Consider the following 13,785-nt stretch of genomic DNA (forward strand, 5'->3'; position numbering starts at 1 on the left):
ACATTTGTGCACAACTACTATTTGCATAGTTAGATGAGAAATCTTTTATGTTATATGAGTGTTCGAACAGCAATTTCCTTGTACTTTTTATAGCCAACCTTTTTTAATCTGTCTCTTCATGTAATCAGTGTTGAATCCACACCATGTGTTGTAAAGCCACATAGTAAATGACATAAACGGTATTGTCTAGTTTTTCCATATCTACAGCAATATTTCCTTTTAGGCACTTAGAAAGTGTGAAAGAAAACACTAAGCTTTTCCTCCTCTGTGTTATCACTGGAGTTCACACTATTGCAATTCCTAATACAACCAGAAGGATCTCTTTTTCACACATAGCAACAGACTTTCCATGTAAAATGAGATATCTGCTTTTACAGAACTAAACACATCTCAAATTACTGAAAGCCAAGTCATGCAAAAGTGACTGTGCCAACATAATTAACCTAAGCATCATTTCTGCATAAGTTAACTTCCCACTGCTGTGATAATTTGAATCGGGATGGACCAACTTAAATGAGCGCGGCTGTCCAAATAATCAGATTCATAATTCTGCAAATGTCAGACAAGATCTTTCAAGAGCATCATATCTAACCACTAGGAAAAGAATGCCTGATGAGCTGTCTTTGATTTCTAGTCAAAACACACTCAAAACCACACTGTTGTGGAAATCAAGGCTCCAGTTTCCAATAACTTGACTCTCTCTGTCAAAAGACAAACAATGAAGCTCTTTCCAGTAACACACAGTCCCTTACATGACACGTGCAAGTCTGCCCCCTGTGCTGGACTTCAGAGACATTTTATCTAAGCACATCTATAAGGCACACCCACAATCCCCTACTCCACATGGTGACACCTGTACGACCCTGCTGAGGCTTTGCAGCCCAAATGCAGCCTATGGGTGGTTACAGAGATTTTTGAGGAACAGACAAATAGAGATGAACACAGGTGGCCTACGCAACATGAAGTTTGCCAGTTACTGATAAACTGGGATATTGATAAAGTGGGATTCATCCTGCGAGTGGCACCATATAGTTAGCGTCCTTCCTCTTCCCCCTGCTCCTTCTCTGCACACATGCATGCACAAAGCGGGTCTCTGAGTCTTCTCAGGTGCCAAGTCAAAGAATTGCACCAAAGAATTCTGTAAAAAAGCGTCATTTCTATATGACACTTTTATATAGGGACACTCCCCTGTAACAACCAGCTCTTCATCAAGATATGTACAGAGTTTGAGGTGGATATTCTGTAGACGTCAGGAACAGAAAGGCTGCAAATGAAAGCCCTGGGGTGTGTTGGGGAGACTGCATTGTGGCAGTTGTGATGCAACGATGACATTGTCTTGAATGCAAACTCAGAACTAACTATATATTTGATGTCAAACCAGTGAACTCATGGCTTCCTGAACATTTAAGTCCATAGCTATACATTATCTCTTCTTTGGAGAGATAAATTGGAACAGAAATGCGGAATGACTTTTGGGAGATGGACAGAAAGACGTGGAAAAAACTCTATTCTGGGCTGGCAGGAGGGTTTCTGGAGTGAAAACCGACCTTATTCTGTTTAATTGTGCTTTGTCTTGTGTATTGGAGAGCTGTCATGGAGAAGTAAGGGCGAGATAGCAGGACAATCTCAATTGCTTTGGATAGATATTGTCAGAACTGTACTAGCAGGGAAGTCAACACATGTGAAGTTCAACTGCAGTCCGATGTCAAAGGGAAGAGAATAAAAAGACAGAAAGGAGACGTGGGCTTCTGCTGACCTTGGATAAGCACATGAAGGAAGATAAAAACCAATGTTGTGATGAACAAAAGATCACAAAATTTGGACAGGAGAAGAAATAAGAGTATGCGCAAAGGAATTTATGAGAGTTACGGAGCGGGACTGGTGAAGAAACTGTCTCTGAAACAAGACTTAAAGCTCTAACTAGAGGCAGCCCCACAAGAGAGAAGCTACAGAGATGAATGCAGCTGGGAGGGAGTCTGCTTAAGCAAAAATTGTCCCCTTTTGTGGGTCTGTAGACACTGCTTGAATGCACACATCCACTGTCACCAAAGCGGAAAATTACCTTTCTCACACAATCGTCCTGTCCAGCCGAGCCCACAAGTGCAGTTGCCATCCACGTGGTCACAGATACCACCGTTCTGACAGGTACATGTCAGGTGGCAGTTGGGGCCATATTGTCCCTGGGGACACACTACAGAGAATTAACAAAGTTTGGAAAAAAAAAATAAATTAGCCTCCCAAAAAAGGATGAAGGTGACTGGGAATAAATACAAGAACATGCTCCCCACAGAGTATCCCAAGTGCCTGGTGTTTCCCGAGGGCTGTGGGACACCCTATTCCATGCTTATTAGCAGTTTCATCCAAACACTCTCTGTCTTGCCATATCTCCTCACTTGACTTCACCCCACATTTACTCCTCTTGCTCTCCTCCCTTTGTCCCATCTCTCAACAACTCCTCTTCAGCAAATTCTCTCCCTTCGCTTTTTCAGCTCATACAATTTGCTTCTAAATTTCGTCCCATCCATCCACAGCTGTCACACTGCTCATGTTGTGTGGTACCAGCTACCATTTTCCCCATCTTTATGTTCTGTCTGGACTGCAGTCTCTGAAGGAGTCACTTCAGCTTTGTGGAGAAACCAGTGCAACAGTACCGAGTGTTGTGGAGCAAAGTGGTGAGATGTGGGCAGGATAAAGGCAGGGTGATGGAGCGGAGAGGGACAGGGGCCTGAGCACAGCAAGCTGCAATGTTATCAAGCAAAAGCACTGGGAAATAGAGTTACAAACAATGTGTGGCGCTGAGTTTTATTTGCTGGTTGTTTTAAGTATGTGCCCAACTGACAAGATGACCTTCGGTCCCGCTTTGTTACCTTGCTGACAGCTGGGTCCCATTTGGCCAGGAGGACAGGTACACTTGCCAGTCCGTGGGTCACACTGACCTTTACCACATGCACAGAACAGGGTGCAGTCCTTTCCATATCGATTTTCAGGGCAAGCTGAAGGAAATAGAGTCTTTTGTTAAACACCCTAGGTATCCAATGCCAGTTTTCATTTTTTAAATAGGCAGGATCTTATAGATAGAGTTGGCTTTGCTTTTATTCCAGCTAACACATTTCAGAGCAAAAACTATGAAACCAAAACCCATCCAAAGTCATGACTGCTTCTTCCTCTGAAACTTTACTTCAGGTTATAAATATAATCTGTGGTTTCATATGGAACATTTAGTAGGTCTCCTACCAAAAAGGTGAGCGTACAACTGAAATGTCAGCTGCTCATCCAGCTAAACACATCTTTCCTTCCTTAATATTGATGCTGCCCTATACTGAAGAGTAAAGCTATAGGCTACTAAACATTAAAACACTGCCTTTCTGTGAATAAGCTGAAGAGAACTTCACAACTTTGGAAATAACACAGAAATTCAGCCACTCAATTTAGCTCTGAAATAGAGAAGTAAGAGTAGGGTTGCCATGGAGTCTTCACCAGCTTTGCCATCAAAAAACTTGTTCTTTTTTCCCATTTATTGAAACTAATGGCACCACAGTGTGAAGCAAAATATTGAGATAATTTCTCAACCTAGAAATTTTGGACAGGAAGTAGGAACTTGAGCAATTCACGCTGAGCTGGCTCTAGAAATAAATTTGGGCAAGCAGGTTGTAATCCTGGGATGAGCGTCCTTGCTTCTATGCACAGAGAACAGAGGGAAAATACTTTGCAAGAGAGTTTTTACAAAGCTAGAATTCTGATTTACAATTGAAGGAGAAGGTAGCTGGGATCTGTCCGTTTTTCTACTGACAAGCTCTTATGCAGATTATTCTCTCTGCTGATTTTTGAAAGAAGACGAACATGAACGCTGGCTTACTTTTACTGCAGTCGGCTCCAATGAAGCCAGGCGCGCAATCACAGGTTCCTGACGCAGGGTCGCAATGGCCTCCATTCATGCATTTACAGGGGTTTTGGCAGTTTGAACCATAAGTACCTTTTGGACACCCTGTTTTAAAAGAACAAAATAGCAATTAGGCCATGTTGCTACTGGGCCCATCGCATTTCATGTCGTAAGCACTTTGTCGCTTTCAACTGAATTTAGGTTTTCATTCTCAAACCCTATTCGCTTCCAGAGGGCCAGGAGTTGGCATTGACAAGCAGATGGTTGCCTTGGGCAATGCACTCCTTGGGGCAGCAAGGCAGCCCTGACTTGCTACGTCAAACCCCTAGAGAGCCAGACCGACTGCTGCTGTGGAGCCTGGTGCGACTACTCCTGGCTCTGCCGGCTCCTTCCTTTCCTCATATGTGATGGGAGCAAGAAAAGTAATCCCAGTTCTTCAGAGGTTTTCCTCTTGGATTTCTGTTCCAAAACAACCTGTTCCCCCTTTCCCTCCTATGGCAGAGATGGAGAGATGGAGCCCTGGTCCCTCTTCCTTTGGGCACCATCAGCTGGGTTTGCCTGAGATAGTGAGAAGCTGTGAACCATCTCTTGCCCCTTTTAAGCAGTCATTTTAGCTGACCGGTTATGGATACTGGGGCAGGTCTCGTCTTTTAAAAATGTTTAAAGTGGAGAAAGTTTTTTCTCTTGTATCATCTGCTCTTTCCATCCAAACTGCAGTTGGCATTGCTGTGGCACATCTAGGGGGCTGTGGATGGAAGACTATGAAAATGTGCACATGAGAATAACATGAAATTTCAGAAGACACCTTCTCAGAAGACAGATACAGGAGAGATATGCTTTAAATGTAAAGCCAGAAAAATCTCTGAGGAAAAAAACCCAAATGAGCTGTATTTTGTAATAACCAGAAAAAACATTAGATCTGGATTGATTGCTGAGCCAATATCACATGGCAATAAGCTGCCCACGAAGAGGTCTTCCAGGTGGTAGCAAGTATTTCTTGTTTCTTTTTGGACAGATAATATTGAAGGAGGGCGGAATATAGGTTCAGAAAGACATGAATGCACCTGCCACACTTAGCTCATGTCTTCAAGATACTCTTTTAGAGTGACGGAGGCTGGAATGAGAGCTGGGCAGAGCTGCTAGGCACGTGCCTCCATCTGTCAGGGTTGCCTCCAGCATGCCACCACTGAACTGTGGAGGTGAAGATTGCTCTCCTAATTTTCTAGTGTACTGGAAGAGTCAAAAGCTGGTGCTTTTAGAGGAACATGTTCATCATTGAACAGTTACACTAGTGCTACTATCTCTACATGTCACTTCTTCGCTCCTTCCTTCCTTCTCTTCCCCTGGCAAAAGGAAAGCCTACGGCTACTTTGGAAGCCGCGTTGAATATGTATTTGCACACGTCTCCAAGCAACAGACCACTCGCAATCTGTGTGTAAATAACTTGATGTATTTTCTCTCTTTTCTGAAGGCATGAAAGCATGGTCTGAGTGGCCGGAGAAATCTCTGGATTTTTTGAGCTATTCAATAGAGAGGGAGAGTTTATGGTGAAGCTTTAAAGGGATGCCTTTTAAAATAAAACTGAATATTGGCTGCTGCTCAAATCAGGATAGCAGATCATCAGGACTAAACAGATACACACTTTTATAACATGCAGATACTCTCCCCAGCCCTTCTCAACCACGGCTTCTCCTCAATGAATACTTCCTCATCAGTGCTTCCATCTGTCAGTATAGAAAACCTGTTTCATGTGCAAACCCTGGCATTAAGGACTGAGCCCTGCAACATCCATTTCATTTCCATGAAGACATGAAGTTAAGGACACACCCAGATTCAATGATTTAATTGGACTCTAAGTGAGTTTCTCTTTTCCTCCTCCCTTTCCTTTTGGTCATCATTGGGCTTTTCTCTTTTTTTAATTCTGTTTCCCACACTCCCAAACACATTGCTTCTCCCTGGCAGTTGTTCCTCAGCTCAAGACTAGAAAAAGCTGCTCCATTACTAAAAGGGATGCAGCAACTTCCCCCTTACCAATTTATTTACCCTTGCAGCATTTTATTTATTCCTATTTTATTTATTCCTGTTCAGCAGGGAGCAGCACAAGCAGGGCAAACACATCAGCTGCGACATTCACGTGATTATTAACAAGGCCATCTCATCTGTTACTACTTTGCAGAACAACTTCTACGCAGATAGCTAGGGCAATTTACACAGTGTCCTGCCATTTAAGTAGGCTTTGCCTTTATAAAGAGGGTTAGCCTCTAACCACCAGTTATCTCATAAAGACATTTTCTAATTTAACAGTTTCCTGTGCATCTGACTTAAGTTTTTCTGAGAACAGCAGGAGCAGAAGCCAGATTTCTAACTCATATCCTGATTTTTTTCTTCCTGGTTGGGGTGAGTTTGCCACAACCAAGAGCTCCTAAATCTTTTCATACCAACTGCAGACATTAAGGCTTTTCTTACCAATGTTACTAATTGCATTGTCAGAAAATCACTTCTGAAACATCCTGTTACCTACAGCTTGAAGATAAAGCTGGTGAGGTCTTTGTGGCTTAGGGTTCACCCAGCCCAGTAAGTGTCACAGAGACATAGCATGGGGTTTTTATCCATTACAACACCACTTACTGCTTTTTATTCATAATTTCACTCAAGCACATCTGGCCCATCCACCGAGTTATGGACAATTGATGGGAACCTTATTGCTAGTTTGTCTGCTTCCTCTGGAACCTGCCAAGAGACTGTTTCAGCTCTTCACTCCAAAATTTGAGAACATGAAAGCCTCGTTGCTCTTGGCTCCTGGAAATTTGACTTCCCAGCCAACTACACCTTTTATAGACACTTTCTTGAACCTTTTTTTCACAGTACTATAAATATAGCAACAGTTGCCAGAAACCATTTCCAGCATCATCCAACCACATGTTGACTGGACTGAAGCCCATTTCACATCTTTGGGAGTGGCTCCCTATGCTGTTTTTAATACTGTATCAAAAGCTTCTTCATCCTGGAGCCGCCCCAGTTCTCCCTGTAGTGAGGACGGTGGGAACATGGAGTATTCCTGCCAAGGCCACGCTAGCTATCCTTGGTTATCAGACAGTCACTTCAGAATCAGGTCCACAATCGCTCACTCCACTGACCTAAGCCCAAAAATAACTCACACTTAAACTGTTTTTCTTCTATTTTTGTGTCTGTGTATGCAATGGTCAGAGCGGCATAGGGGAGAATAGGAAAAAAGCTCCGCATAGATGCAAGACAAATTTATCTCTCTGTGAACCTCCACCATTCCATTATCTCTCCAGTAAACATTTATCAAAACTCTATTACATGAGAATTTGCTGTGCAAGATACTGTGTATTTTGGGAATCTAAGAGAACACAGCACCACGAAGGCTCATGTCTCATATGCTATAGGTTTAATTCTAGTTACACAGAAGTCCGTGGCAAAATCCTCTCTGCAACGAAACACAGATTTCACCGTGTAAGTAATTTCTTTTATATCAGAACTTCAGTGTAATTATTAATGTTTTAAATTTTAAAATTCTGAAATAAAATCTTAAGGATCTAAGCAAGCTGGAGGACATTTACTATAATCTATAGAGATTTAGTACTACATGCACAGGTAATGACTACTGAAAGATTGCTACATAAAAGTAATAGGCTAACCATGATTAAGTCCTTTAAAATGATGCTGTTAAATAGTTGATTTCCACTACTGCACTACTATAATATTTATTATAATCTAATGTATAATGGATCCAGATGGCTCTAGCCTAGATGTTGAAGGCCAGATATCGATCTCACAGCAAGAACTGATGTACAAAGGAGGATAGAATCAATCCTTACATTTACATTTATATTTTAAAGAATAACTTGTGATGACATGATGGTAGTACAAATGCCCATCTCCAAAATGAGTTTCTTTCCTATTTCTACTCAATGAATAAACCACAGGTTTAACGCTTACTAGAGCTGCATATATTGCAGAGGGACTTTGTATCCAAATTGTCACCCAAAAAAGCAAGCAAACCAAACAGAGCTGTGCTGGATTCCCAAGAAAGGAAAAATCAGCATTTGCCAAAGAAAGAAAGGCTGAGCTTGAAAGATGACAGCTTTTTTTTTTTTTTTTTTTTTTTTTTTAAACAAGATTATTACAAGCCATGGAGTAAAATCAAAATTAAAGTTGTAAATAAAAAGGTAATTAACTGTCTCCTTTATTGGACACTTTGGTACATGTTTCTTATCAGTTGTCACATTCCACCAGAAACAACTTTACAGATGTCCTAAAATACCAGCATGAGGCATGTGGATCTGGGAATATTTTTTATGATGGAGCGTTCGGCCAATTGGCATTTTGTGCTCTACGCTAGTCACCATTTTTCAATCCAGAGTAACAATTTGTTTGATTTGATTGTTCCTCAGAAGGCCCTACAACTTAAGTGACTTTATGAATCACTCAGATTTATTGCCAATAGCAGCTTGTTGTTTTCTTATAACCATTTGTCGTTACCACGCAGAGACTTCAGGAAGTATTTTGGCCTAGTTATTTTGAAATGAAAGAGCTACATAACATCCAGGTGTAGCTGAAGATGAGAGGTGTAAAATGCAGAGACTGATATTAATATTCTTCAGTGTGGCATGAAAACAGAAAGAATTTAGCTAGTAAATGAGTCTGGATTGTTTTTTTTTCCTCTTTTTTTTTTTTAACAAAAAAAATAATTTTTTTTTAAACTAATCCCTTGCAATAATATGGGTACTTGAGGCGCTGGAGGGAGTGCAGAGAAGGGCAACAAAGCTGGTGAAAGGCCTAGAGAATAAGTCTTACATAGAGCAGCTGAGGGAACTGGGGCTGTTTAGCCTTAAGAAAAGGAGGCTGAGGGGCGACCTTACTGCTCTCTGCAACTACCTGAGAGGACCTTGTAGAGAGGCAGGTGCTGGTCTCTTCTCTCAGGGAATTAATGATAGGACAAGAGGGAATGGACTCAAGCTGCATCAAAGTAGGTTTAGGCTTGACATCAGGAAAAATGTTTTCACCGAAAGTGTTGTCAGACATTGGAACAGGCTGCCCAGGGAGGTGGTGGAGTCACCGTCCCTTAATGTGTTGGAAGGTCGATTAGCTGTGGTGCTTGGAGAAATGGTTTAGGGGTGCACTGGGTAGAGTAGGGTTGGTGGTTGGACTCGATCTCAAAGGTCAGTTCCAACCTGAACGGTTCTATGATTCAATTTTTATTTTTGTAAAGTAAGCATAGGTTGGGTTAATTTATCTCAGTCAATGCTGAAGGTACCGACACAGACGACCTCAAAGCACGAGCACATGCTTTTGCATAACTCAGAAAGCGGGCAGCCCAAAGATACTCACGGAGGTTGCACTGGGCCCCGTAGTACCCTGGGCGGCATGCACAATCGCCGTTCACCGGGTGACATTCCTCATTCTCAGCAGAGCACTGACATACTTGGTTACAGTTCTTACCATACGTGCCCGGTGGACAAGCTTGGGGAAGAGGAAATGTAAACCAATAAATTAAATTTGTCTTGGTAAATATAGCACTCAAACAAAGAGAGAGCTCAAATTTATTAAATAAAAACCCTGCCTACAGAATGACGCTCTCCTCCGGGACTTTGGATTTATTACATTTACTTGGGAGTTACTTCAGTGCTTGATTTTGTTTCGTTCAGTCAATTTGTGCCCAACTGTCAAGGGCCAGATACAATTTTCTTGTCACTAGAAAAAATCATAGGGAAATGTCAGGTAAAATTGACTAAAATAACAGTATAATTCACAAGGGACCAGGCGCGTGGATAAAGACATTCTACTTTTTGCAGGGAGTTTAAACTTGCAAAGCCGCTGTAGCACCAACCTCTTCAGAGGTTTCATTTTGCTTTTTGACAGCCACATTGCTTACAGGTTTTGGACCTTCCACGTCTAATTCTTACATCTCACTTCCATTAAGTTGCCCTGATTGTGGGTCAGGATTTAGAGTGACCCACTCCCATACGGAGGATACGGGAAACCAATGTCAGTTCTTTTTTGCGGTGGTTTTTCTTTTTGCTAAAGCAGTGCTCAGGCACAACATTGTAAGGAAGAGCAAAGTCAGAATTATGCAGCTGGGGTCACAGAATGAGCCTGCCTTCAAAGACAGTTCCAGACGGCCAAACTCAACACTGAAGACAAACCAGATAATGACATTTCCATGAGCTCTGACAGTAGGAATAGACGGTCTCTCACGGGGACAAGGCCAACGGAAAGCAGAGCTGCTGCTTTACCCACGGCACAGTGATGGCTGCGGGCAGGAGCTGGGCTCTGCTGGCACCTCCCCAGTCTGTTTTGATCCAGTTTAGCCTCCAGATGCTCCCGACCAGCCAGACTGCACCAAGCGCAGGAGTCAGAACCAGCCAAACCATCTGGGTGAGGGACAAGCAGCCCTTGTCTATCTTCACTGCTGTGGGGTTGTTGTCTCCTCCCTCTTCAAGCATTATAGCATCAGGTTTTTATTTAAGAAATTCATTTCTTAATTAATTTACAAGGGAAGTATTTGCATTCTTATAACAAACTTACTTTTCTCACAGCTGTGGCCGGTGAATCCTGGAGGACAGCCGCACTCGCCCGTCAGGTGGTGGCATGGGGTACCGGTGGGACACCGGCACCGCTGGGCACAGCCCGCGCCGTAGCGGCCGGGCAAGCAAGCTGCAATGGTGCAACCGATCCTTGTTAGGACACGGGGCAGGGGCTAGGCAGGATGGTGCAAAGCTACCCCCCTCCAACAGATCTGCTGCACCCATCCCCTCGAGCACCTCCAGCCCAACCCCCATGGAGCAACAGGGGGGTGAAAGGATCCTGTCACCAGCTCTAGATTTGTGAGGAACGTATGCACCGACCTGAACTTTCCTCCGTAAACGCCCCGCAGACACTCACGTTTGTCACAGTGCCTCCCTCGCCATCCCCTTTCACAGTGACACGCTCCAGTTTGATGGTGGCAGGACAAGCCGTGCACGCAGTCACACTGCTCCTCGCACTGCTTGCCAAAAAATCCTGGGGGGCAGACTGCGAGGAGAAGCAGAGAGAGCAACAGTTCTTCCTGCTGCATGGAGAGCATCCGTCAGTGGCAAACGAGTCAATATGGTTCTTCTTGCACATGGCAATGGATATTTAGAAGATTCCATGCCCAGAAAATATCATTGAAAGAGAATATGTTAAAAATATTAAAAGCATTTAGCGTTGGCTATTAACGAATCTGCACATGAAAGTTTGCAAAGACTTAGTCATAGTCTAGAGTACAAATCCAGATGGTGTCTACAGAGATGGCGATGCCATTCACTTTTACACAATCATGTGCAGACAGAGGGACAGCTGTTTGAACAGTGAAAATATGCTGTGTCCACGTACTGCCTTCCACCTCACAGGTCTCTGCAAAGTGATCAAAGAGAAAGCAAGGCCTGAAAAAAAAGGGAGGTGGGCACTGTGAAGGCTTTACAGGCGGTGGCTGAGGCCTTGTGAGTCCTCAACACCTCAGGAGACATCAGAAAATTGCTTGTGGCTTGCAAAAAATCACAGTACCTCAGTGGCTGAGCCAAAAGCACTCTTCAAGTCATCTGATACCTACTGCTTACAAGATTTCTATTTCAGGGATTTACATGGCTCTAAGCATGCCAGACAGCTATGTCAAATCTGGGCAATCTGAACTATTACAGGCCAATTTTCTGAGCTCCCCTCAACAACCCACAGAGACGTAGCAGCATGTGGCTGATCTGGCAAACTCTCCTTACAACTCACTCCCTTTCGTATGTTCTTCCTTGTACCCGTACGACAGAGAAACACTTTCATTTTCTTAGCAGGCAGGGAACAGAAGCAGGAGGAGATAAAATGATTTGGACAAGGGCATGTATTTGTGGTTGGGCGGAGACTTGCCTGCGGGGCTCCCGAGACACACGGTGAGTGATCACACCAGCATTATTTCTTATTGGCCTACAGAATATTGGAAAATTAAGATACAAAAGAGAAATGGACTTCCTACTGTGGAGACAGAAATGTCTGATTATAGAAGAGGGTGTTAAAGCTTCCACAGAAGAAACTGCCCTTACCGACATCACAGCGGTCCCCAGTCCAGCCGGCACGGCAGATGCATTTCCCCGAGTGCTGGTCACAAACCCCATGGTGGCAGCTACAGTTCTGTTCACAGCCCTCTCCGTACCTCCCGCCCCGACACTCTGAAATGAGATGAGGAGACTGGTGGGGGGCCAGGCTGGAGGCGCTCCAGGGACAGCACACTTATGCCTCTGAAACGTGGTGAGCCACCTAAGCTGGTCCTAAACACCGTCAGTGAGAGAGATTTTGAAGCCTCCATTGACAAAATTCTCTAGAAACACATTGTTCTCCTCTTGGAGGATTTCTTTTACTTTTTTTTTTTCTTCTTAAATTGAGTTCATTACTTATCTTCCCTGTCCCCAAGGGACAGAGAAAAGTGTATTTGCCTCCTCTATCCAGCAAGTTTCTAGCAGCGTGGTACTTTCAAGTGCCAATACGTTATCTCCCCTGAGTCTTTTTGTTTCTGACTAAAGAACCCCAATTTTTCCAACCTCTCCACACCTGGTGCTCTCCAGCCCTCTACCCCTCCCTTCTCTTTTTTTTCTGGGCTGTCTCAAACCAGACCTCACCAGAACTGAATTTCCTTGCAGAGCGACTGAAACGAGGCACTGGAGGGTGGGAGAACATGATGAGACTCACCCAGCTCACACGCTATCCCCGTCCAACCTTCGGGACACCGGCACTCGCCCGTCACGTGGTCACATGTTGCCTGGCCATGGCAGACACAACGCTGTAGACAGCTTGCACCATACCATCCAGGAGGACAGGCTGCCAAGAGGAGGTAGGACAAAAGCTTCCATTAAGAGGTGCACGAGAAGGACACAGGTTAAACACAACCTTTCCCAGCTTACAGCCCTTCTTGCTCCGTTGGTCATGGAAATGCTGGGGGAGGTACAAGAAAAATTGGCCCATGACTGACAAGGAATATTGTGTCTGTCCAGCTCTGGAATCTGCAGAACAAGACAGACATGGAGCTGTTGAAGCAAGTCCAGAGGGGGCCATGAAGATGGTCAGGGGGCTGGAGCACCTCCCCTGTGAGAACAGGCTGAGAGAGTTGGGATTGTTCAGCCTGGAGAAGAGAAGGCTCCAGGGAGACCTTCTGGCAGCCTTCCAGTGCTTAAAGGGGGCTACAGGAAAGGTGGTGGCAATCTTTTTAGCAGAGTCTGTTGCAATAGGACAAAGAGTAATGGTTTTAAACTAAAAGAGGGTAGATTTAGACTAGATATAAGGACCACATTTTTTATAATGAGGGTGGTGAAACACTGGACCAGGGGTGCCCAGAGAGGTGGTAGAAGCTCCATCCCTGGAAATATTCAAGGTCAGGTTGGACAGGGCTTTGAGCAACCCCATCCAGCTAAAGAAGTCCCTGCTCGTTGCAGGGGGATTGTGCTAGATGGCCTTTAAAGGTCCCTTCCAGCCCAAACTATTTATGATTCTATGAATTACACAGACCAGTGTGAAACTCATCTGGGAACCAAATAGAAGTGAATTAGCTGTGACCCACCAAATGGCCTTGAGGTTTTCTGTTCACACCTATGAAAAAACCCTCTTGGTTCCTATCAGTTTTCTCAACACCAAGAAGTGGAGTTATTGATTTCCCTGTCTTCAGAATTTCTTTGTACAGTCCTCTTAAAATCACAACTCCTTTTCTAATTGATCCTGCTACCCACAGCTGGCTGATGACATTTCACAGTTGATCTAATTTTCATTAAGCAAATTTATTAATTCCCATCACAACCAGTCCCTGTGGATAGAACCTAATTTTTGGCACAAAAAAATACACACCTCTATCACGTCCCAGAGGGGCATCTTTTTAAGATGCTAGC

At 43.9% G+C, this 13,785-nt stretch overlaps 1 protein-coding gene across 1 annotated transcript in view; it reads right to left on the bottom strand.

The window, feature by feature from the left end:
* Positions 1-13,785, bottom strand: part of LOC104343032 (uncharacterized) — a 189,479-nt gene that overhangs the window by 5,527 nt on the left and 170,167 nt on the right. Inside the window, exons 23-30 of the mRNA XM_086468615.1 lie at positions 12,599-12,727; positions 11,956-12,081; positions 10,790-10,918; positions 10,433-10,561; positions 9,236-9,367; positions 3,857-3,985; positions 2,868-2,993; positions 2,063-2,191 (exon numbers count right to left, since the gene is read on the bottom strand). Coding sequence (XP_086324741.1) covers positions 2,063-2,191; positions 2,868-2,993; positions 3,857-3,985; positions 9,236-9,367; positions 10,433-10,561; positions 10,790-10,918; positions 11,956-12,081; positions 12,599-12,727 — 1,029 coding nt within the window. The remainder of the gene's footprint in view (positions 1-2,062; positions 2,192-2,867; positions 2,994-3,856; positions 3,986-9,235; positions 9,368-10,432; positions 10,562-10,789; positions 10,919-11,955; positions 12,082-12,598; positions 12,728-13,785) is intronic.

This window comes from Leptosomus discolor, chromosome 7 (assembly GCF_034619465.1).
Source record: "Leptosomus discolor isolate bLepDis1 chromosome 7, bLepDis1.hap2, whole genome shotgun sequence".
NCBI classification, from domain to species: Eukaryota; Metazoa; Chordata; class Aves; order Leptosomiformes; family Leptosomidae; genus Leptosomus; species Leptosomus discolor.